The 21,830-nt window shown below is 41.1% G+C and overlaps 2 protein-coding genes and 1 long non-coding RNA gene across 3 annotated transcripts; 2 read left to right on the top strand and 1 right to left on the bottom strand.

Annotated features, from left to right (window-relative positions):
- Positions 1 to 1,868: 1,868 nt before the first annotated feature.
- On the bottom strand, positions 1,869 to 8,746 carry LOC119476151 (transmembrane gamma-carboxyglutamic acid protein 3). Its single transcript, XM_037749399.1, has 4 exons — positions 8,636 to 8,746; positions 5,538 to 5,575; positions 4,828 to 4,988; positions 1,869 to 4,209 (listed from the first exon to the last, which is right to left on the bottom strand). Exons 2-4 carry the CDS (start codon positions 5,545 to 5,547, stop codon positions 3,664 to 3,666), a joined length of 717 nt encoding a protein of 238 aa, XP_037605327.1. The 5' UTR covers positions 5,548 to 5,575; positions 8,636 to 8,746; the 3' UTR covers positions 1,869 to 3,663.
- Positions 8,747 to 8,886: 140 nt separating this feature from the next.
- On the top strand, positions 8,887 to 16,923 carry LOC119476174. The gene is made up of 3 exons (XR_005203961.1): positions 8,887 to 9,043; positions 10,134 to 10,283; positions 16,574 to 16,923. It is a non-coding gene; the product is annotated as an uncharacterized LOC119476174 (long non-coding RNA).
- Positions 16,924 to 17,558: 635 nt separating this feature from the next.
- Positions 17,559 to 21,622, top strand: ripply3 (ripply transcriptional repressor 3). Its single transcript, XM_037749403.1, has 4 exons — positions 17,559 to 17,846; positions 20,049 to 20,127; positions 20,609 to 20,682; positions 21,076 to 21,622. The coding sequence occupies exons 1-4, from the start codon at positions 17,746 to 17,748 to the stop codon at positions 21,266 to 21,268; spliced, it is 447 nt and encodes a 148-aa protein (XP_037605331.1). The 5' UTR covers positions 17,559 to 17,745; the 3' UTR covers positions 21,269 to 21,622.
- The last annotated feature ends 208 nt before the right edge of the window (positions 21,623 to 21,830 follow it).

Genomic DNA, 21,830 nt, shown 5'->3' with positions numbered 1-21,830 from the left:
ACAGCGGATATTTCTTTTGGTGGTAAATCAAAGGCCCAGCAGGTGAGAGAGTTGCATGCTGTAGGAAAGAAAGGCAGTGAAAGACTTAGTGCACAACGGTGTCCAAAAATAAGCCACTCTCGGAGAGCAGTAAGTGCACCTGATTGGACGTAGTGAGGTTAAAACACTCCACTAATATAAACACAGACTGAGCATGTGACCACATACAGCACAAACACAACTGTCTTGCTTTAGAATATTATTTGTTTTCAGTCACACACATCCATAAACCAACGATATTGTAAAGCTGCACCAGGAGCATGTTTACTTCTCATCACGGCGAACCATTTTACAAACCATGCTGCTGTTTTAGATTCTTTTTTTAGATGTATTTTCTGACCATTCCACCCGTCTCTGGGTCTCCATCAGGACCCCCGAGCACGTTATAAAATAGCACTGACAGTTAACAAACAGCAGACGTAGCTTATACCGGAGCTGGTGCAGCAGTTATTCTGTAAACTCTACAATTAATATTGGCAAAATGATATTCTACGGTTCTGCTCATTGATGTCTTATGTCCTTATTTATCCAATGGAGAGGAGAAAAAAAGATCTTAAAGGAGCAGTGTGAGAGGATTTAGTGACATCTAGTGGTCAACCCCTCCCTTTCCAAGTGTGACGGAGAACTACGGTGGCTCGAAGGTAACGTAAAAACGCAAACGGTTCTCTCTAGAGACGGTGGTTGGTTTGTTGGATGATGGCTACAGTCAGCTCGGAGCATGTGATTGGCCTACTGGTCAGATTGAGTCAGGTCTGGAATGTAACGGATCAGTTCTCAGGTGTGCAAAACGGGAAAATGTCTTCCCAGCACACAGAGTCAGAGACTACTCACAGAGGAGGCCTACATATCACACAGTTTCTATGCGATTCTGTACAACATGAAAATCTACTAGAAGGCAGTCATCCCTTGCAGTAAACATCAAGTCTGCATAAAGTTTTTTATATCTAGTGAATGTTCAGCGGACGTTTGTGCAGAAATAACTGCTGCAGCTCCTCCAGACCAACAGAGGTTTCCCGTGTCTTGTGAAGTGACGGGGCTCCGCAGAGAGAAACGTTATCGTCTCCGACCAAAACTCCGGCGTCTCCCCCCTTCCCTCCGGCCGCGGTTGGGAGGCTGAGGCGGGAAAAAGCCAACACTAGGATCAGCATTGATTCATGGAGAGACCTTGGTCTGGTCAGCTAACATTACTGCCAAGCAGCTGAAATATAGAGTGATATTGTGCTTTTAGCTGACGTGTGTCTCCTCACTGTGTTGAGCGATGCTCATTCATGTCTATGTAGAGCGAGCACAAGCGCCAGCAACAGGACGCTGACTTTAGTTGACTTAACGGACACAGGTGAAGCTGTTAACAAGACATTTATGATTCTTACTAACAGTCCCTTTAAATATTTGTATATTTTTACTACTCAGAGCCGACAGATTGTGAAGTTTACCGAGTGTCGCTCTAAACGTCTGTCAGCATTACAGAATGTTTCCAGTGATGGTGAGACTGTGTCTCCAAACTTTGTAACTTTGATTGTATCTAGTGTCCTTTGTGAGCATTCATGAATTTGTATGTGCACGCATACAGTGCATGCATTCAAACACACATTGTACCCAGTATCCCAGTTCATAACAGCCTTGTGCCTGCTCGTCCTACAGCAGCTCTACTCGTCCCGTATTGTCTGACACGACCTGGAGAGACACTTAAAGAGGAGGATGTGATTTTAGAAGATGAAGACTGATTCTTCTCATAGTGTCAGACGGCCTCCTGGGTCCAGAACGATATGTTTATGGTTGCCTTGCAACTATTGGTTATTTTCATTATGAATTATTCTATGAAGCCATCATTGAAAGAACTCCAAAGATATTTAATTTCAGAGATATAAACAGAGTAAATCAAGTCCTCCCAGTGGGAGAGAGACTGGAACAAGTGTCTGGACATTAACTCATGACTGAATTATAAAACCTTGTTGTCAACTTTTCAGTGATAGATATCCTAACCCAGATATTACAATCACAACAAACATGTTAAGAACTCGTGAGAATCACACTTGTACATTTCTATACATTTGGCCCCACACTGTTTTTCTTCTCTCTCTGTCAGCACCATGAGGCCGTGCACGGCCGGCACCCCCTTTCTGCCCGAGGCAGGGATGAAATATCATTTCAGGCCGTCCTGTCCGTGGGAACTAAACGACCACACGGCACACGAGGGGAATCGGTCCGGCTGGAGGAGTTTACAAACCGCTAAATAGTGAGCATGTGAAAGAGGAAGCAGTGAACAGAAGCTCGTGTTGAGCTGGTCCGAAAAACCCTCGCAACAATCGATAGCCAATAGCGAGAAGTATTAGGAAAGTAAGTGAGCTTACTGTGTGAATACTTCCACTATTGACTGTGTTTGTACAGTTTAAAGAGTCATATTCTATATATGCACACTGCGAGATAAGAAACAGCGGCGGCCTGCCACAGTGACTGTTCGGCAGTCAGTAAAAAGCTCTGCTGCAGCATGGAGCTTCAGTCCCATATAGTGCCCCCCCACGTTGTGCACAGAAACCTAGTTAGTGAGCGACCTGCTCGCCAAATCCTCTCCGTGCACCTTGTTGCTCCGGCTGTGGCGGTTCACGCTTTGCCAGAGCAAAATGAAGACAAAAGAAATGAAGGATTTGATGTAATAGTAGTAGCAAAAACAATTATTATCTGTTTTATGGGGGGTTCCTTTGGACAGAGCCAGGCTAGCTGTTTCCCTTTGTTTCCAGTCTTTATGCTAAGCTAAGCTAACCATCCTTATATTTAGCGTACAGACACACAGACAGTGGAATCGATCCTCTCGTCTGACTCTCGTAAGAAATTCCCCAAAATGTTGAACTATCCGTTCAAATAGAAAACGAAAGCGTTGCAGTTGAATATAAATATTGGATATTACTAATTAGGGATGATTATAAGGCAAAAACAGAACTAAATATGGCACCAAAATTGTAATTCAACACCACAGTTGTCCCCCTCGACGTTAGAGTTGACTGACCGTCTAAACAGCCACAATAAAGCAGCAACAAGCAGGGTTGACTATTGATGGTCTTCTCCCCCAAAACAAGACCATTTGAAAGCTTCAGCTTATTCAGAACGCAGCTGCTAGAGTCCTCACGGGGACCAGAAGCTCAGCGTACATCCCCCCCGATCCTTAAGTCACCACGCCGGCTTCCCGTCAGCCACAGAACTGAATATAAGACGATGCAAAATGCACGTTATTACTTAAAGGTAGGGTGGACCATGTTAGAAAGGTAGCATCATTTGAAAGTAGCATGGCCTCAGGAGCTCCGTCTAACGCCCGTCCCTCCCCGGCGGGGAGAGAGGGCCACGGCCCCGGGACACACCTTCGCCCCGAGCCGTTCCAAGCCGAACATTTAGTGTAGTTATTACGTAATGCGGTGTTATTATATAATGTGTTGTTACATGTGTTTAGGGTGAACTATGAATAATAATCCTGGGTGGCACACATAATCATGAGGGGGTGGGAGGGGACTGGCTTTAGGTTGCTCCATGAGTGAAACAACGGTGTTAAACGGTGCAGAGTTTCAGCAGCACCAACTGAGGAACGTCTCTTTAGCCAGCCTTGACCTCCTTCAGCCACGGAAGCGTTACGTTTCATTTCTCCTTTATGATCTCCTCATATTTGGGTGGCGGGTCGCTGTATGACGGTGCTGAGGTCTCATCGCCGCTGCTCTCCAGGTGTCCTGTCACTTCTTCATAAGACGGAGGCGGCGTGGCACCAGACAGCCGCGAGGCCACTGACTGGGAAGAGTCCTGGACGTAGAGCGCACCAGTGTTCTGCTGCCGGAGGCCGTGGGAGTCCGACTGGGCACCTCCTCCTCTCTCAGCACCGCTCACGACCACGGTGGAACGCGAGCCGGACTCCTGGTGCGAGCTGTCGGCGTGCGCTTCCCGGTGAACCAGGATGCGCGGCAGGCTGCGGGTGCCGCGGTTGTTGGCAAGGTAGCGGTTCTGCGTGTAGGCGGGCCGTCGACGAGTGGCCTTCTGAAGCTGGCACCTCCAGAGGAGGAAGAGGCCGATGATGATGAGCAGGGCCACGCCCAGCAGAGGGACCACCATGTAGACGGTGTCGGCGCGCTCGGAGCGCCCCTCGTTGTTGCTGCTCACCGTGTAGATGCTGCGAGTTTTCCAGAACTCCATCTAGGAAGCACGAAGGAGACGTTAAACATGTTTACACCTTCATTTTAAGCTGTTTGCTCAATTCAAAGTCTAAAGGCTGAAACGTGGAGGGGAGGAATGTGATCACTGATCAGCTGCATGTATAAAGTACATCAACCAGAGGGCTGTTTCATAAAGCAGTACATCACACACTGACATGGGACTCACTTAAAGGGCCTTTTATGTGGATGTCCGATCACTGTCGATGGTAAATGTCCTAAATTTGAAGCAATAAATTCCTCAGTGAGCGCTACATCATCTCCTGCTTAAACCATTTTTCTTTCACTGTAACTCTTCTGTCTCTCTCACACACACATTCAGTGTATTTACACCAACGTCCTTCCCTCCTCTTTCTGTGCACAGTTTGTGCACGTGGAGTAACGCACACCTGTCATTTGTTGACGCAGCTACAAACATGGCACATAAAAATGTGATCACATAGAGGCCTGAATCCAGATCATGATTGTATTTCAGTTAATGGTGCAGCCCTGGTGTAAATGTAACCTGACAGTACGGTTAGTATAGTATAGTATAGTATATATATATAGTATAGCTGCTTGTAGAGTTGCTGTGGTGTGAGCAGCCTGTGCTCCGGCTCACCGTTCTCTCTTTGTTCTCAAACACCTCGTTGGCCTCTTCGAAGCTGCAGCTCTCTTCGCCGCACTCCCTCTCGATGTTGCCCTGCCTCAGCTCTTCCAGGAAGCCGTTGGCTCGAGGGAATCGCTTCAGGACGGAGTGAGCGTCCTTACCGTCGAGGAACGCTGCAACACAGAGATGAAACTAAATCAGCCAGCGACTCGGGTTCTCCGACACATTCACACAACAGGTCTACATCGTTCTGGATGTCTCAGAACCTTCTGAAGCACTTTGTTCAAATGCCACAAGCAGAAGTCCAGATAATCATTTTACAGAAGCTGTGAAAGGCAATGATTCACAAACTTTCTACAGACAAACACTGAGCACTACGACAGAGTATTAAGGCCACATCGAAGGAAAAAAAAAGAATCTGAGATTTTATGAGAATAAAGTCGTAATATTACAAGAATAAAGTCAGAAGTTTACAAGAACAAAAGTAATTTCCTCCTCCAGTAAAGAGTCCGTTTCCTCAGCAGGTCCGTGTCGTTCTTTCTTCAGAGGAAACTCAGTTTCTTACACAATCTTTTCAAGGTCCTGATACTGATGATAATGTGGTACCGATGTATTAAAGTAGTAGTTTATCATTAGTAAATCAAATATAGAAATATTATTGATCTGAGTGTGGATGAATGTGTGTGTGTGTGTGTGTGTGTGTGTGTGTGTGTTGTGCTCACCAGCAGCCATGCTTCTGCTGTTACTCACACTGTGACACCTGCAGGGAGAACACAGCACAACATTAGACCGACAGAATCATTTAACCACCGCCCAGCACACAGATTCACGGCTCCACAACATCTCCACCATCTCCACAAGATCTCCACAACATCTCCACCACCCCATCATCTCCACAACATCTCCACCATCTCCACAATATCTCCTCCATCTCCACAACATCTCCACCATCTCCACAATATCTCCACCATCTCCACCACATCTCCACCACATCTCCACCATCTCCACAACATCTCCACAACATCTCCAACATCTCCACAACATCTCCACAACATCTCCACCATCTCCACCATCTCCACCATCTCCACAACATCTCCAACATCTCCACAACATCTCCACCACATCTCCACCATCTCCACAACATCTCCACAACATCTCCACCATCTCCACCATATCTCCACAACATCTCCACCATCTCCACCATCTCCACAACATCTCCACAACATCTTCACCATCTCCACATGGGGACGGTAATGACACATTTACTGGCATCTAATCAGGTTACCTGGTTACCTCCACATATTAGCTGATACTCAATGCTGTCATTTTAAATTGGGCCTAAACCCACAACCTTCCTGACCCACTGAGCAAAGACACGTCCAAAAGACATCAAGTTAACGTCTCTGTTGACGTCCGAAGACGTCCACTGAGGAGCCAGAATGAACGTTTTTGCGAAGTCTTTTTTAAACGTCTTTTTAGTTTTGAGAAATTTGTAGTTTTTGAGATTCCAGTTGGTCGTAACAACGAAGCTGCTGAAATACAGATGTTTGTAGCTTCCAGCGGCTTCATAGCGGTCATAGTTTGGTTACTGAGCATCAGTTAGTGACCTGAAGTTTCTTCCACTTCTTCTTCTTCTACTAGTCTAAGGCTGAAGGGTCGAGGCTGTTGTACATATTGTAAAGCTAAATGTGTGATTTGAGCTAAATAAATACTAAACTGATGAAAGTGTGTCATCGCCAGCAGCCTCCACACGCTCTCAGCTGTATTCCACTCAGTCTACTTATTTCTGGAGATAATCTACACACTCTCAGAAACCTTGAGAACAAGTCTGTGACTGAACAGCTCAATGACAAACACTTACAAACACTCGACCTTCCCCACCGCACAGTACGCTCTACATTAAATGAACTCCAGACGTCGGCACAAAGGCTGAGCGATGCTGATTCACAGCTTTAGTACACTGAACAGTTTGAGTGTTTCTGTGATCATCTGGTGGCTGAAATGAAACACTTCTTGACCCACAGACTTCAATCATCAGAATCGCATTCTGGCCCCGGCTACATGGATGCGTCAGGTCTCCGAAAGGAACTTTCTGCAGCGATGTGGTCCCATGAAACCAGAACCACTTCAGCACCATTCCTGCTCGTAGACCAGTGGAGGCTGTATCATTTATACAAATACATATTATAATATTCTCTTCATGGAAAAATCCCGTATCTGATTTAACAGTTTCAACAGCGACACCTGCAGGGCAGGCAAGGAAGTGGTGGTGGGGGGGTAGAGGAGGACGTCAGGCCCCCGTCCTCCCTTGAGGCGGGACCTCTTCTATCAATTTAATGCATTTTAATTTTTTCATGCTAATCTGTGATTGGCCCAAAATACGTAAAATGACGCTCCAAGGGGAGGTCAACCTCTGTCGGCTTGTAACCGATCAACAACCTGCAGAATACCAGACTGACATGGTGTCGGTCCACTGATAATTCAGCAAGTCGGGCCACCGTATAGTCCCGCTGTGGGGAGTGGACGGAGAGCTCCGCTTTGCTAGGGCAGCCTCACGGCTGTCCGGGCTGGACATACAGCGGCACTACGGTGACGTGCGGCGGCCCGATGTGCTGCTGCTGCACTCTGTTCACCTGGTACTGGATCCCGGTGTGCAGGCGACGGGCCGCTGTACGGGCAGCAGTCTACAGACGGGCTTCTAGTGACACATGAGGTTTCTCGTCCTGAAGCTGCAGTGATTGTTTTACTGCTTGGTTTTACATTAAAAAGTAGAGAGATAAGCTGCCAACTGGTGTAGCAATTATAATAATTTAATTTATTGTCGGGGTCGGGAGGGAAAAATGGATGAAAAATAGAAGATTACTTATTTGCTCTGTAATTAATATGCCTTGCAGTGTTTTTCCAATTAAAACAAAACATAGAGTGAAGATGGAACATCTACTTCAGTCTGACAGTAATGCAGTTTTCAGCTTCTTTTTTCACATTGGTAAGACATGCTTGTCATATTTTCTTTTCTTGCTTATTATCATCATCATTCTCCGGCTATTAACGGCTATAACTGACAGGTCTGCCTGATGTGTATCGTAGCTATAGGTTTAATAATTAAATAATTAATTAAAGCCATTTCACTGCTCTCTGATATATATATATATATATAACAGGAAGTTCATTTGTTTTTATTTTGTTTTTTTGTTATTTAGCCCTACAGTACCTCTGGCAAAATATAGGCTCCTATAAATATAGATGGAGAGAGGGATGAGATGAGGTGGAGGGTTTCCATAGCAACTGAGACAGAGATAGGAGGAGGCTTTGAATCCAGACCAACTTGAGAGTAGCCTAATTAGGATACAGGGAGAGAGAGAGGGAGAGAGAGAGATAGAGAGAGAGAGAGAGAGAGAGAGCACTGTTTGAACACAGGTTATATCTGGGATAGTACAACATGTTGGCTCTGTCCTGAAATATACAGCCTCTATAGGGACAGACAGAAAGCTATATTCACCATGTTTCTACAACCATAACCCTGGAGCTACAGTTAATTGATAAAGGTCCATATTGAGCCCAACAGGTGTTTTAAATAGATGGAATAGATGGAATAGATGGAGTAGATGGATAGAAACAGGCTTCTTCTGACGTCGGTAACATCTCAGCTCCTTCTTCTGGAACTACAGATGAAAAATTCATCATGTTGACTTTAAGTCCTTTTTTTCTTTCCTCCACTCATGAAGTCCCAGTTTGATGAGCTTCAGACTAATTGATTAATTGATTAATTGAAGCTGGTCTTGGTTTGGTGTCCTCCTGGATGATAGAAAAGCTTTCTTACCTTCATTCCGCCTGATATCAGCCTGATATCAGCCTCTCTCTTCTTCCATCTCCAGCTCTAGGGAACTCCCACAGCAGTCATGAAAGTGACCGTGATTGGCGTGATCAGTGAGCCAATGGGAGAGGAGGTATCCCTGCGACTGGCCAATCACAGCCCAGTGACGTAAGGGGGGGAAGGGGCGGGGACACAGCGACTGGCCAATCACAGCCCAGTGACGTAATGGGGGGGAAGGAAAGGGGGAGACTGGAAAGAAAAGAGAAGATGAGAGAGGAAGAGGAGGAGGAGGAGGCTGCTGGGCTTTTCTCACATTAACGGACCGGTTCGGGTTCTAGTTCTGCAGCGCTGCAACACAGAGGAACCTTAAAGAGGCTCTGACCCAGATGTTCTGAGTGTTTCCTGCAGGGGGGAGTGTGTGCAGCACAGGGAGACAAATAAACCTCAGAGCCACACCTTACTCCCAAGTACTCCACTACCCAACATCCTCAGTACGAGTCTGACGACGTGACCACGTGGTTATTTTTTCACGAAATTTTGAAAAAAAAAGAAAGAATAATTATTATTTTTTTTTCTTTGAGATTTATTATCACTATTTACTTTGTTTCTCTTTATTTTCTTTATTTATTATAATTTTGTTCCCCTATTTAGTTTTTATTTATTTTTGTTTATTATTATTCCTATTCTATTTTTTTTATTTCATTTCTATTTTCTAACTTTATCTCTCATTTTTATTTTATTTTATTTTTTGATATTTATTTAGAAAAACAATAATTGGTATTTATTTATTTTTAAAAATTCGTTGTGATTTATTATCACTATTTACTTTGTTTCTTTTTCTTTTATTATATTTTCTTTTATTTATTTATTATTTGTTTTCCCTATTTAATTTTTATTTATTTTTGTTTGTTATTATTCCTATTCTATTTGTTTTATACTTTTATTTCTGTTTTCTAACTTTATCTCTCATTTTTATTTTATTTTTTGGATATTTATTTGGAAACAATAAAAAAGAATTGGCATTTATTTATTAATTGTTTTCGTTGTGATTTATTGGCACTATTTACTTTGTTTCTCTTTATTTTTATGTTATTTTATTTATTTTTATTTTTTTCCCTATTTAGTTTTCTCTATTTAGTTTTTATTTATTTTTGTTTATTATTATTCCTATTCTATTTTTTTATATTCTTTTATTTCTATTTTCTAACTTTATCTCTCATTTTTATTTTATTTTTTGGGATATTTATTTGGAAAAAAAAAGAACACTTGGTATTTATTTATTAAATAACAATGAATTGTCATAGGTTACTACTAGTATAGTAAATTAGACCTATATAGTCCCACCATTAATTAGTTAGTCAGCACTATTCTTTTTTAAAATTAGTTTTATTTTTTATAAACTCGGGGGAACAGGCTAACAGGAATTATAGATGAATATAATAAACATGTTTCTCTCTCTCTCTCTCTCTCTCTCTCTCTCTCTCTCTCTCTGCCTCGGTGGCAGAATAACCATCTGCCAGGATGAGAGTCTGGACACTGAGGACTCTGTGTTGACCCCGAGCGGCAGCTTCCACTGCTGAGAGAGGAAGCCAACGCAGAAGTGCCAAAAAGTTCTTCAAATGTCCACTTGAGGCTGACTAACTCTAAGAAGCAGGTCAATCCCCACAGATGTTAAAACTCCCAACTTTACAGCAGAAGTATACATGTTTACAGCCTGGTACAAGAACTGGTTTAGAACTCTACAGCTCATATCTTCGTTCATGACAACTGTACAGGATGAATTTTTATATAACTCACTCGTTTAAATTATATTAAGGTTTAAGGTTCTGTGCAATATTTTTAGGTGGAATTTCATTTTATTCTCACTGTACAATATCATTTTTCCACTCGTGCAATTTTTGTTAATAGTCTGTTTATTGTCAAGTATATACTGCTCCTATTTTTATATTTCCTTTAACATTTTGTTACGCTTTGTTTAGCTCTTTTTTTATTGTGTTAGCTGATGCATCTTGTTTTTTTGCACTATATCCCCTTTGCTGCTGTACACTACAAATCTCCCCACTGTGGGACTAATAAAGGAATATCTAATCTTATCTTATCTTAAAGTTCGGCATAATGGGATAGCTAGCTACCGGCTCAACATCAGCATACCAAAACTCCCGTCACAAAGTAAAACTTATCTCCAAAACAAACAGACATTATTGGCCTAATATTCTCTTCTTTTTTCTTTTAAATGCTGACATTTGTCATGTTTGTTAAATAATTGTTCAACAGAGTGGAAATCCACTCTTAGTAAACCAGCTTCAGTTCCAATTTAACAATATAGACATGACATCACTGACTCTTTGTATAAATAAACACAGACTGACCATCCACCATCCAGCCATGACCTAATAGAAATTTTAATTCCATTATTTATTTATGAATTCTTTTAATTTTTAATTGATATGATGTACTTATTGACTGTTTTATGGTGTGTTTTTAATCCCTTTTTTAATTTGAACTATTTATTGATGGATTAATATTTAAATTATTGTTATAATTCTTCTTTTTATTGCTCATTAAAATGTCAAATAATTAATTACTTTTTTTGTAATTTAGTCCATTTAGTCATAGATTATTATTATTATTATTATTATAAATAATAATAATAATAATGTCACTTTTTAAAGTCACATGCATTGAAATTCATGGATTTGGTCAAATTTAAAACCGCAATAATTATGTTCAAAGCAAGGAATAATTCACTTCCGGGCAATATTCAAAAAATGTTTTGTGACAGGGAGGGGGGGTTATACAAAAAAGATATTTTTGGGAGGTATATGGATGAGGCGGAGTTAAATAAATAAACGTGGGAGGCTATATTCAATTTGGGATGTAAATAAATCTGGAATAGTTTATATATTATATTATATTATCATTCTATGTTGAGTTACAATTTTTCTCAATTGTTTACACACAAATACTGGTACTTGACACACAATGACCACAACATGTAACTCATGCACCAACCCCCTGAACCAATTCTGCTAAACTACAAGCACAATTCCTGCTTTACACTCAAATTGCAGTTCTAAAACACACTTTTTTCAAAACACTACACACAATTCTCTGCATTTGGCACAATTTTCATGAAGAAAATCTCGTTTTCACAAGGAACACACTGTCAATCAAAATTCTAAAGTCAATTGCCCTACTATGCACACTGACTCATCACATGGGCAAACACCTGTCACACAGTGTTACAATTAGCAATCAGTTGATGCTTTTCATGGCTGGATTCGACATGCTAAGCGATATTTCCCCCGCTGCTTGGCCAGGGAAAACATTGCTTGTGATGTGGATGAGGTGCTGTGGCCAGACTGAAACAGAAGAGAGGATGCAGCATAGTTTTTTTTACTGTAACTGTATACAGTAAATTCTTCTGTTGTTTTGTATGTAGACCACTGTATGTGCAGCTCTGTGTTGGTTGGGATGTTAACTGTGTACATTGTTTTTGTGGGGAAAATAAAATATATTTGTTACCGTGTATTTGTGTGTTCTGAGTATAAAAACAATATTCTAAAATATTTTACAACACACTTATGTATGTACTGTCTGTAGTAAGTGTAACACTGAACAAAAAAAAGGCCTAAGTCATTATGATGAATGGAGAAGAAGTGTTTTCCATTCATCATAGTGTTTTACATTGAGCACATCAGTGTTCAACTGGTTCTTATAAATGTCTATTCATATGATGGTGTGTGTGTGTCATTTGAAAACAAAATACCATTTTGAGAAGAAATAACATTGTTTTGAATGTAAAGTTTAATTTTGCAGGAGAATTGAGGGGTTTTGCCCATTGTGTGTGTGTTTTTTGATTTGTGTGTAGAGTTCTGAGAGTATGAGGCATGCTTTCAGAAAATGTGTGTAAACAATCGAGAAAAACTGTAATAGAGGAGAAGAGAGGAAGGGGTAGGGGAAATATAAGTTTTACTTCTACCTATTCGGACACTATTACTCTTGTTTTGTTTGTTATTTTATATCTGTTCTTATTTATTTTTACATTTGAAATAAAGTCATTCATTCAATTTGTACACAGATGTATTTATACCTATTTTTATTGTACAATTAATCAATGAAATGCTTTAAGCCTCTCGTGGTCCTCCTTGCTAAAGAGATAGTAGTCTGTGTAAACAAGACCAGAGAGCAGTTGGTCAGTAATTAGGAGCATTCCTCCCTCCGGGGGAGAGCCAAGGGGGGGAGGCGCTGTCTGTCTGTCAGCAAATGTGAAAACAGTGGGGGGTGGGGTCTACTACTCACACACATGAGGAGGGGAAAGTGTGCCATTCCTTGTTGTTCCAGGCCTGCGCTCTGCAGAGTAGAACATTTGGATGAGTGGACAAACTTTTGTGCAAAGAGCTGCTGCTGCTGCTGATGTCCAGTTTGGTGCCGAGTCAACGAGTGGTCATGACCTCTGAGGGGGGAGAAGACAAAGACAGGTTTATAGAGAGTGAAAATGACTTCCAAACCCTACAGAGGTCCCACTAAGTATTGTCAGCTATGAATTAAAAAACTCTTTTTCATTTAATTTAATTAATTTATTAATCAGTTTACCACAAAGGTACCACCCAGAGGACCGTCTCACACTGATATTTCAATTAGGAGAGACTCGTATGAATTGAATGGTGATTTATTACAAAGTGCACATATTTATGAATAGTAACAGTCTTTGGCGATTTAGACCCAATGTGACATAATAAGGGGGAAGTGATGCCGTAGATGGATTTCGGATTATTCCCCCCAGGTCTAGACACTGGTGATGGTGGTAGTGAAGAGATTGATGCAGATCCGATGAATGAAGTGGAGCAGGATTGCTCTGATGGGATGAATCTGGAGGTGATGGGGTGGTGGAGGGTCGCATCAGTTTGTGCTGAATACTGACACTGAAAACAGCATAGAGGAAATGTTTTTAAACTTTTGACAGCAACAATGTGATTGGTTTAGGGAGATATGGCAAGATCTGGTTGGTCACTGAGAAGAGAGACGCCCATATCAGCTAGCCCATGAGAGAGAGACCCAGATCGAATGAGATTGCACCCCTCGTCTTCTTGACTGAATTTACGCATAAGCTTCATTTAAGAAATTGTGGACGTGTTTTCTTGGCGATCTGTGGCAAAGAGTGCTTTCAGGTGCACGTGATTACATTTCTTTATTGTACCAATGGGAGAGAGATCACAACAGATCAGTGGGCAGCAATACAGAGTTCCAACTGTGTCAGGTATAAAGTCAATCATTAAAAATGAAAGGTCATATATCACTGCCGCACAAACTGAAGAGAAAGAGCCGTAATGTCACAGATATGTGATGGTCTGGCTGTGGGAGGACTGGCTCTGCCCAGAGGGAAAAGGATTTGGGGTACATGTGAAAGATTATGTCCAACAGCGAGTCTACTGGGAAGTAGGTGAGATGTCGGAAGAATTAAAACACTTGATATATTAGCCTCGCTATATCGTGACAGTAGTGTCATGAAACAGGTAACCTGAAAACAATCATGTGTCCTCCGGTGCTCCTAACGGCATCTGCAAGATTTCACAGACCGGAGGAAAACAAGCAGTCAGAGCTGATCTGAGGTCTGCTGTCCAGCTGCTGTCTCTGAGAGCCGGCTGTCAATCACTCTGAACTCTGATCAAACAGTCAAACTAGGCAGCGCTGATCAAATATGAATCAATATTCTGTTACGTTAATGTCTATTCCTCTCCTCACATGTTCTCAGAATCATCTTGTAGTGCACGGTTTAGCTGGAAAATGAGAAAGCTTGTGATGCCACCGCCATTGTGAAATCTGTCGAAGGGACGCCAAGTACCGGTCACATGACCGGAGCTCAGCCAATAGGAACGCTCTCTCTCTCTGAAATGACCTGTGATTGGTCAAAGTCTCCCGTCACGGGCTAGATGTTCTAAAGCCTGAAAACAGAGCCATGAGGAGGAGCAGAAGTCTAGTTATCTCTCAGAACACTTGAATTACAATATGCTGAAAAGTTATTATGGGATGTCTGCCCAAAGATGCCAAAAACATACAGCGTCGGTCCTTCAACATCTGGGCAGTGGCCACGCCGGCTCTTTGAGTTACATCATGTCAGCTTTGAGTAAAAGTGATAGCATTTATCTGGCAGTTACATGGCCCCGTGTTTTTATAGAATTTTCTGATGACCCTATTTTGTGAGAGGTAATCATATGTTGGTTTTCCTTCCCACCCCCCAACATGTGAATATGTTGTGCACATGCAGAGGCTTTAAGTTCGGCACTGTCAGTGTCTGTATATTGTTTTGTAATAAATCTGGAAAATAAAGACTTTTTTTAAAAGAAAAAAAAAGAAAAAATGTCCTTTTTAACTAAAAACCTATTTATTCATTGAACTAAACTCGAAAAAAAAGTTCGGAAACTTGTGTTTGGTGGATTATTTCTCTGTTGTTGCAATGCTAATGGTCATTGTATTTTACATGGTTGGAAAGCCTGTTTATTTACCTTCACAATGATGTCCAACTTGTAAGGATCATGCATTTGTGGGATTAGCAGTACAGCTGATTATGTGGGGAGCGCCCAAGAAAAATTTGCCAAAATTCTCTGCCAATGGTAAACAGTGTATTCTCCTTTCCGAGTTTATATTGACTCATTTATATATTAATATATTAATATATTAATATTAACATTTATTTATATATTTATTGCCTCCATTTATTTCAGGATTTATTTCATAGCCCTATTTATTTATTTATTTACTTATTTCGTGGGCATATTTATTTATTTATTTCATGTGCATATTTATTTATTTATTTATTTCATGGGCATATTTATTTATTTATTTACTTATTTCGTGGGCATATTTATTTATTTATTTCATGGGCATATTTATTTATTTATTTATTTACTTACTTACTTATTTCATGGGCATATATATATATATTTATTTATTTATTTTATAACCCTATTTATTTATTTCATGTGCATATTTAATTATTTATGTCTTTATTTATTGGATGAAAGGCATTCCATATTATTCTAGCTTGTCCTTTGATATTCTATAATATCACCAGTTCCCATATTAAATCTATTGTAGCACTATAGTGCAGATAAAGCCCTCTTCATTAGCAGATGAGTATCTCTATCTCTACAGGTCTATTACTGGGCTCATCATCATCATCATCATCATCATCATCAGGCCCATTTGTGCCTTTTGCCCCAGTTTGCTCCTCTTCGGCTCTCAGCGGGGCTCCAGGTGGCTCCTGCTGGTCCTGACAGCTTTGTTTACCCTGGATGAAGGGGGGCATTAGGGCCCAATGAGGATCCTCACACCCGGTCTGTATCAGCGGAGAGCAGAGACAGGCTGCAGGGATGACCTGACCTGATGATTACCATAATAATATCATCTTTGTTCTTCCATTAAAGTTAACAGTTCGCCCCCCCGAAAAGACGATTTTAACAATGAAGAATATAGTCTGCTTTATGTGCCACTTTGGTTCCTGTTCCTATCCTAGAAGACAGACCCCTAAATATATGAAACGTGCACAAAACACTATTAATAGGCAATAGGCTACCATGTGAAAGGGCCTATAGGCTGCAGAGAATATCAATTAACAGATAATTAATTAAACATGAAGAGTGCAAAGCTGGATAAGAGCTGAATTAATGCACAAACTTTTACATTTTCTCAAAAAAAAATTCTCAACCTGCTGAAAACCCACTTCTACTGTTTTGATTTATATATTACCATATAAGGTAGAATAATCCTCTCACATTAATATATTGCATTGTGGTGTGGTGAGTTAGTGGCCTGCTGATAGTCATCCATCGCGCCCTGAAGTGACTGAATGTGTGACACTCGCCGGTCTATAATGGAGCTGTTGCTGCCTGCTGCTTTTCTCACACAGATGGTGTTTAACTTTTCTCCTCCTTGTTTTTACAGATAACCTGCTGGTTCGACATTTCTCACCTCCCTGCTGTGCCATGCCAACTGCACACACTGTAAACAATCTCTGTTAATTTACAGCAGGCTTTCAACAGTATTAACCTGTTATTGCTAAAAACAGTGCTTTGCTGTTAATACAAAAGAAAACCTGTTAAATTAATTATATTATAATTATAATGCATTCTTAAAAAACAGCACTTTCCTGCTGATCAGCTGTCTAAAGTCTCATCAGTAACAGCTTCATGCAGTAGTTGTTGAGTTCTGGGACCTGATCTGCTCATGTGAGGCTTGTTCATTGTACATGATTGTAAAATATAATAATAATAATATATAATATATATAATATAATAAATAATTAGCTCACATGTTGTTCTGGTTTGCATTTTGTGCTTGTAGCAGCTAGAGACACACAACAAGTCTATTATAGCCTTTTCCTAACAACCTTTAATTGTATTTATTGTGAGTATTCCTATGTCTGTAACCTGCTAAGTCTATTCATCTATAGGCAAAAAATAATGTTAATTAAAATGTATGTAAAAAATAAATAGTGCATTAAAACAAATCAGTAAGATAATGTAAAAGAAAGGTGAAAAACAGCTATATAATGTATCTTTAAACATCTTTAAACTGTAAAATACTGTGAAATTAATACAAAAAAAATTTATTTTTCATTAACAGTACAAAGCTGTAAATTTCAGCGACAGTATAATAATGTTAATTTTACAGTAACATAAAGGCAACCCTGCTGCCAGTGTTTTACTGTTATTTTACTGGGACATTCTTAACAGTGTAGTTAATAAGAAGATGATTTTTGGGATTCAAAACGTCTCTCTATCATATTATTATCTTATTGTTTTTAAATCATTAGTGCAGAGAGAGTCAACTTGTCATTTGGTCACATTTGGGACACACACGCACACTCACGCACGCGCACACAGCAGGCTTTATAAGCCCCTGACATCTCAGTGGGACTCCTCTCAGTCTCTCAGTCTCTCAGTCTCTCTCAGCTCCACAGAGAACCAGCTGCTCTTCTAGTCTCTCCTGCACACACAGAGGAGGAACATATATACCAGCAGTCATCATCAGACGAGCCTGAACATCTATTTAAAAAGAGGAAAGTCAGTATTTCAGTAGGATTTCTCCAGCAGGAGGAGGAAGAGGAGAAAAAGATGAGTTCTGCATGCCTGGTCCTGCAGCAGTCGTCCTTCAGCGCAGCTCCGCGGTGGTCACGACCGATGACAGGCAGCAGGAGCTCCGACACTACCGACAGGTAACAGACCAACAGACCTACAGACCGGTCACCGACTGCATGTGAAGTAAACGTTCATTCTAATGGAGAGGAGACTACAATAACAAGAGATAGACCAGACCAGAGCTTTGTTTCTGTTGCTAGGCAACAGCAGCAGCTGCTAGTTAACCTGAATGAAGTGTTAATAAGAGATAAGATAAGATGTTCCTTTATTAGTCCCACAGTGGGGAAATCTGCAGCAGCAAAGGAGATAGTGCAGAAACAAGAAGCATCAGCTAACACAGAAAAAACAAGAGATAAACAAAGTGAAACAGAATATGAACCATTTAAATAAAAGGAAATATAAAAATAGGAGCAGTATATAAGATAAGATAATATAAGTTAAGATAAGATGAACCTTTATTAATCCGTGGAGGGAAATTCAGGAGTCAATGCAGCAACATCAGCAAACAGAGTGAATCACAGGAGAGGTAAAGGTATACAAACATTATAAAAAACAATAATAGAGATATAAAAGCTACAGAGTGAATGGGTGAACATAGTGTATGCAGTCCGTCAATAAATAAATGTAATATGTGCAATGAATAAATGTAGTATGTGCATATGTGCAGTCTATAAAATGGTATATAGGATGTATAGTGTAAACTTTACACTATAAAGTGAGCCAGTGGTTAGAGTCCAAGATGGTTGCAGATAGTGCATGTTTAAAGGCAGATAGTGCATGTTTAAAGGTAGATAGTGCATGTTTAAAGGTAGATAGTGCATGTTTAAAGGTAGATAGTTTAAAGGCAGATAGTGCATGTTTAAAGGCAGATAGTGCATGTTTAAAGGCAGATAGTGCATGTTTAAAGGTAGATAGTTTAAAGGCAGATAGTGCATGTTTAAAGGTAGATAGTGCATGTTTAAAGGTAGATAGTGCATGTTTAAAGGCAGATAGTGCATGTTTAAAGGCAGATAGTGCATGTTTAAAGGCAGATAGTGCATGTTTAAAGGTAGATAGTTTAAAGGCAGATAGTGCATGTTTAAAGGTAGATAGTGCATGTTTAAAGGTAGATAGTGCATGTTTAAAGGTAGATAGTGCATGTTTAAAGGCAGATAGTGCATGTTTAAAGGTAGATAGTGCATGTTTAAAGGTAGATAGTGCATGTTTAAAGGCAGATAGTGCATGTTTAAAGGTAGATAGTTTAAAGGCAGATAGTGCATGTTTAAAGGCAGATAGTGCATGTTTAAAGGCAGATAGTGCATGTTTAAAGTTCATAAAGTCCTCATAGTTCTCATATGGGGGTCAGGCTTGGGCCTTCCTGTCTGAATATACCTGTATTTATCCTCTGTCTGAAACGCTCCGTTTTAGTGCATTGCAACGGAATTGCGTTGCTAGGCAACAGCTCATGTCCATGATTACTTCATGTCAGCTGATGTTATTAACATACACTGTAACAGGAAATAAACTGGGACACATTTAGAATGTTTACATTTAATTACATTTAAAACCGTGTAATGGTCTAAATATTGTATATTTGTGACATCACAAATGGACAGAAATCCTGACGGCTTGTTTCAAATGCACAATTTCTGAATACGGGCTGTTTCTCCATATGTTGAGCGTTTTGATAGTTTAACAGTATTTATAAAGCACCTATACCTGCTTTATAATATAAAATACATGAAAATCTCACTTTTTACAATATGGGTCCTTTAAGTTAAAGGTGGAGTCTGTGATTCTAATACAATAATACACTTTTTTTCAAATTCAGTGACCTCACGGTCTGCTGGCTGTCTGTTCTCTGTGTGTGCGCTCTGAAAACAAAATCTGATGTTCATCCACAGCTCTGGCTGGGAAACAAACAAAGTGGCTCAGACCGAGCCACTAGGGCCGAACCCAATGCTGTTTTTACATTCAAAGCTTCTGATGAGGTTTTAGAATGAAGCCGAGAATGGTGCGCATGCTGCCGGATGTCCTCCCGGTGAAACGAGTGCTTGCAGGATCCTATAGGATAGGACTATATAATGTGGGAACATAGGACTATATAATGTGGGAACATAGGACTATATAATGTGGGAACATAGGACTATATAATGTAGGAATATAGGTCTATATAATGTAGGAATATAGGACTATATAATGTAGGAATATAGGTCTATATAATGTATAGTATATGTATGAATATAATAAATTGTAGTAGTTTTAGGATTTAATGAACGTCATGTTTCCTCTCGTTGCAGCCAGACGTCCCTGTGGAGGCCGTGGTTATCCAGCAGCAGGGATCGATCAGAGCGATGCCCACGCAGCCAGCTGTCCTCTGTAAGTTACAACACTCCCATTGATCTGAGATCACTGGTTCTCTTACACTTAGTGTCTTGGTTCTCTAAATACCACGAGGTATACCGGGAGTTTCTTCCTCTTGTAACATCTTATTTTGGCCACTTGGGGGCAGCGTTGTGAACACAACATTGATCCTTTAGGTTGACGTGTATATACAATATTCATCTGGAGTCTTTTATCTCCGTCTACCAACTCCTGATGTAAATATCTTATCTTCAGCTGCTAAATGCTCCACCATGTTCACCAGCTGGTCTCTGACTGAGTCTGTCTGCTGTGAACAGTGTACTTTCATTTTGTCTCGGTGTTTGGTTTCTTTCTTGAATTCACAAGGATTCAAATTGCTTCTGTGGAAGAGCAACAATCCTCCTGTCTGAAGGTTCAAACCTAAAGTATTGATGTTAACACCAAAGAGTGAAAACATGCACTGACCCCCCCCCCCCTTCGTCTTTGACTCCCTCAGCCGTACTCCAGAGCCGCGGTGCCAGGCTGCTTCTCGTCAGATGGGAAACCTCAGGCCTTCCAGCACCCCGTCAGGTCAGTGTCCTCTCGGTTTCCATTCTTACATACAGACGCTGCCTTCTGTCATCTTTAACTCCACAACACACTGGAGAGAGTAGTTAGACTTTACTGAAGTCCGAGCTATGCAGCAACATCTTTTTATTTAACCCTAAAGCTTGGTTTATGCTCGCCGTAGTGAAGCCGGTACGAGGTTACAGCATGTAAACATGTTCTAGTAGAAACATAAAATACAAGTATGAACCTGACACTCTAATAGCCCTTATTTAAAAAAAAAATTAAGTTTTTAAAGTTTTAAGATGCACTAATAGCTGAATCCAGAGGTATTACCATGGCAACGGTCGAAGCTACGCAGCATTGGGGTCAGTCCTAGTAGAATAACATCTGACTTGTTCTTTCTCTCTTAAACAGGCTGTTCTGGCCCAAACTCAAGTCCTTTGACTACCTGTACAGTGACGGAGAGGCTCTGCTGAGGAACTTTCCCGTTCAGGCGACCATCAGCTTTTATGATGAGTCCGACAGTGAAGATGAAGATGAGGAGGACTGGGAGGAGGACGGCGACTCTCAGGAGTGCTTAAAACAGCATTTCACCTCCTACAACTGAGCGAGCATCTCTGTCTTCCTGTGAAACGGCCGGAGAGACTGCAGTCAGCATTTATACACACTTACTTTAAAAAGGTGGACACAACATTTGACAGTTTAGAATAAACTCAGCAGTGTGGTCGGTGGCAACTAGGGATGCACCGATACCACTTTGTTTCAGACCGAGTACAAGTACTTACATTTGGGTACTCTCCGATACCGAGTACCGATACGAGTACTTCTCTGTGCCAAAAGACCCTCGTTAACAGCCAGCTGGAGGGTGTGAGCGACACACGACAGGCTGGGGAGTCCTGCATACGAGGCGGTGCGCCGCGCAAGGCTCTAGGTCGGCTCGGGGCGGAGGTCCTTCCCGGGGTCGTGGACAAAGTGCTCGCTATGCCCTCTTTCAGCGCCGTGGAGGGACGGGGCCCCCTGCTCCCGGTGCGACTGTCGACCGGGGCAGACTGTCCTTAGTGCGCACCAACCGCGTCGTGCCATCCGACCCGTCTTGAAACACGGACCAAGGAGTCTAACGCACGCGCAAGTCAGAGGGTGCAAGCAAAATTCCGTGGCGCAATGAAAGT

The sequence above is a fragment of the Sebastes umbrosus genome, chromosome 17 (genome assembly GCF_015220745.1).
Source record: "Sebastes umbrosus isolate fSebUmb1 chromosome 17, fSebUmb1.pri, whole genome shotgun sequence".
Lineage (NCBI taxonomy): Eukaryota > Metazoa > Chordata > Actinopteri > Perciformes > Sebastidae > Sebastes > Sebastes umbrosus.
The sequence above is the reverse complement of the archived record's forward strand: the minus strand, read 5'-3'. Positions and strand labels throughout refer to the sequence as shown.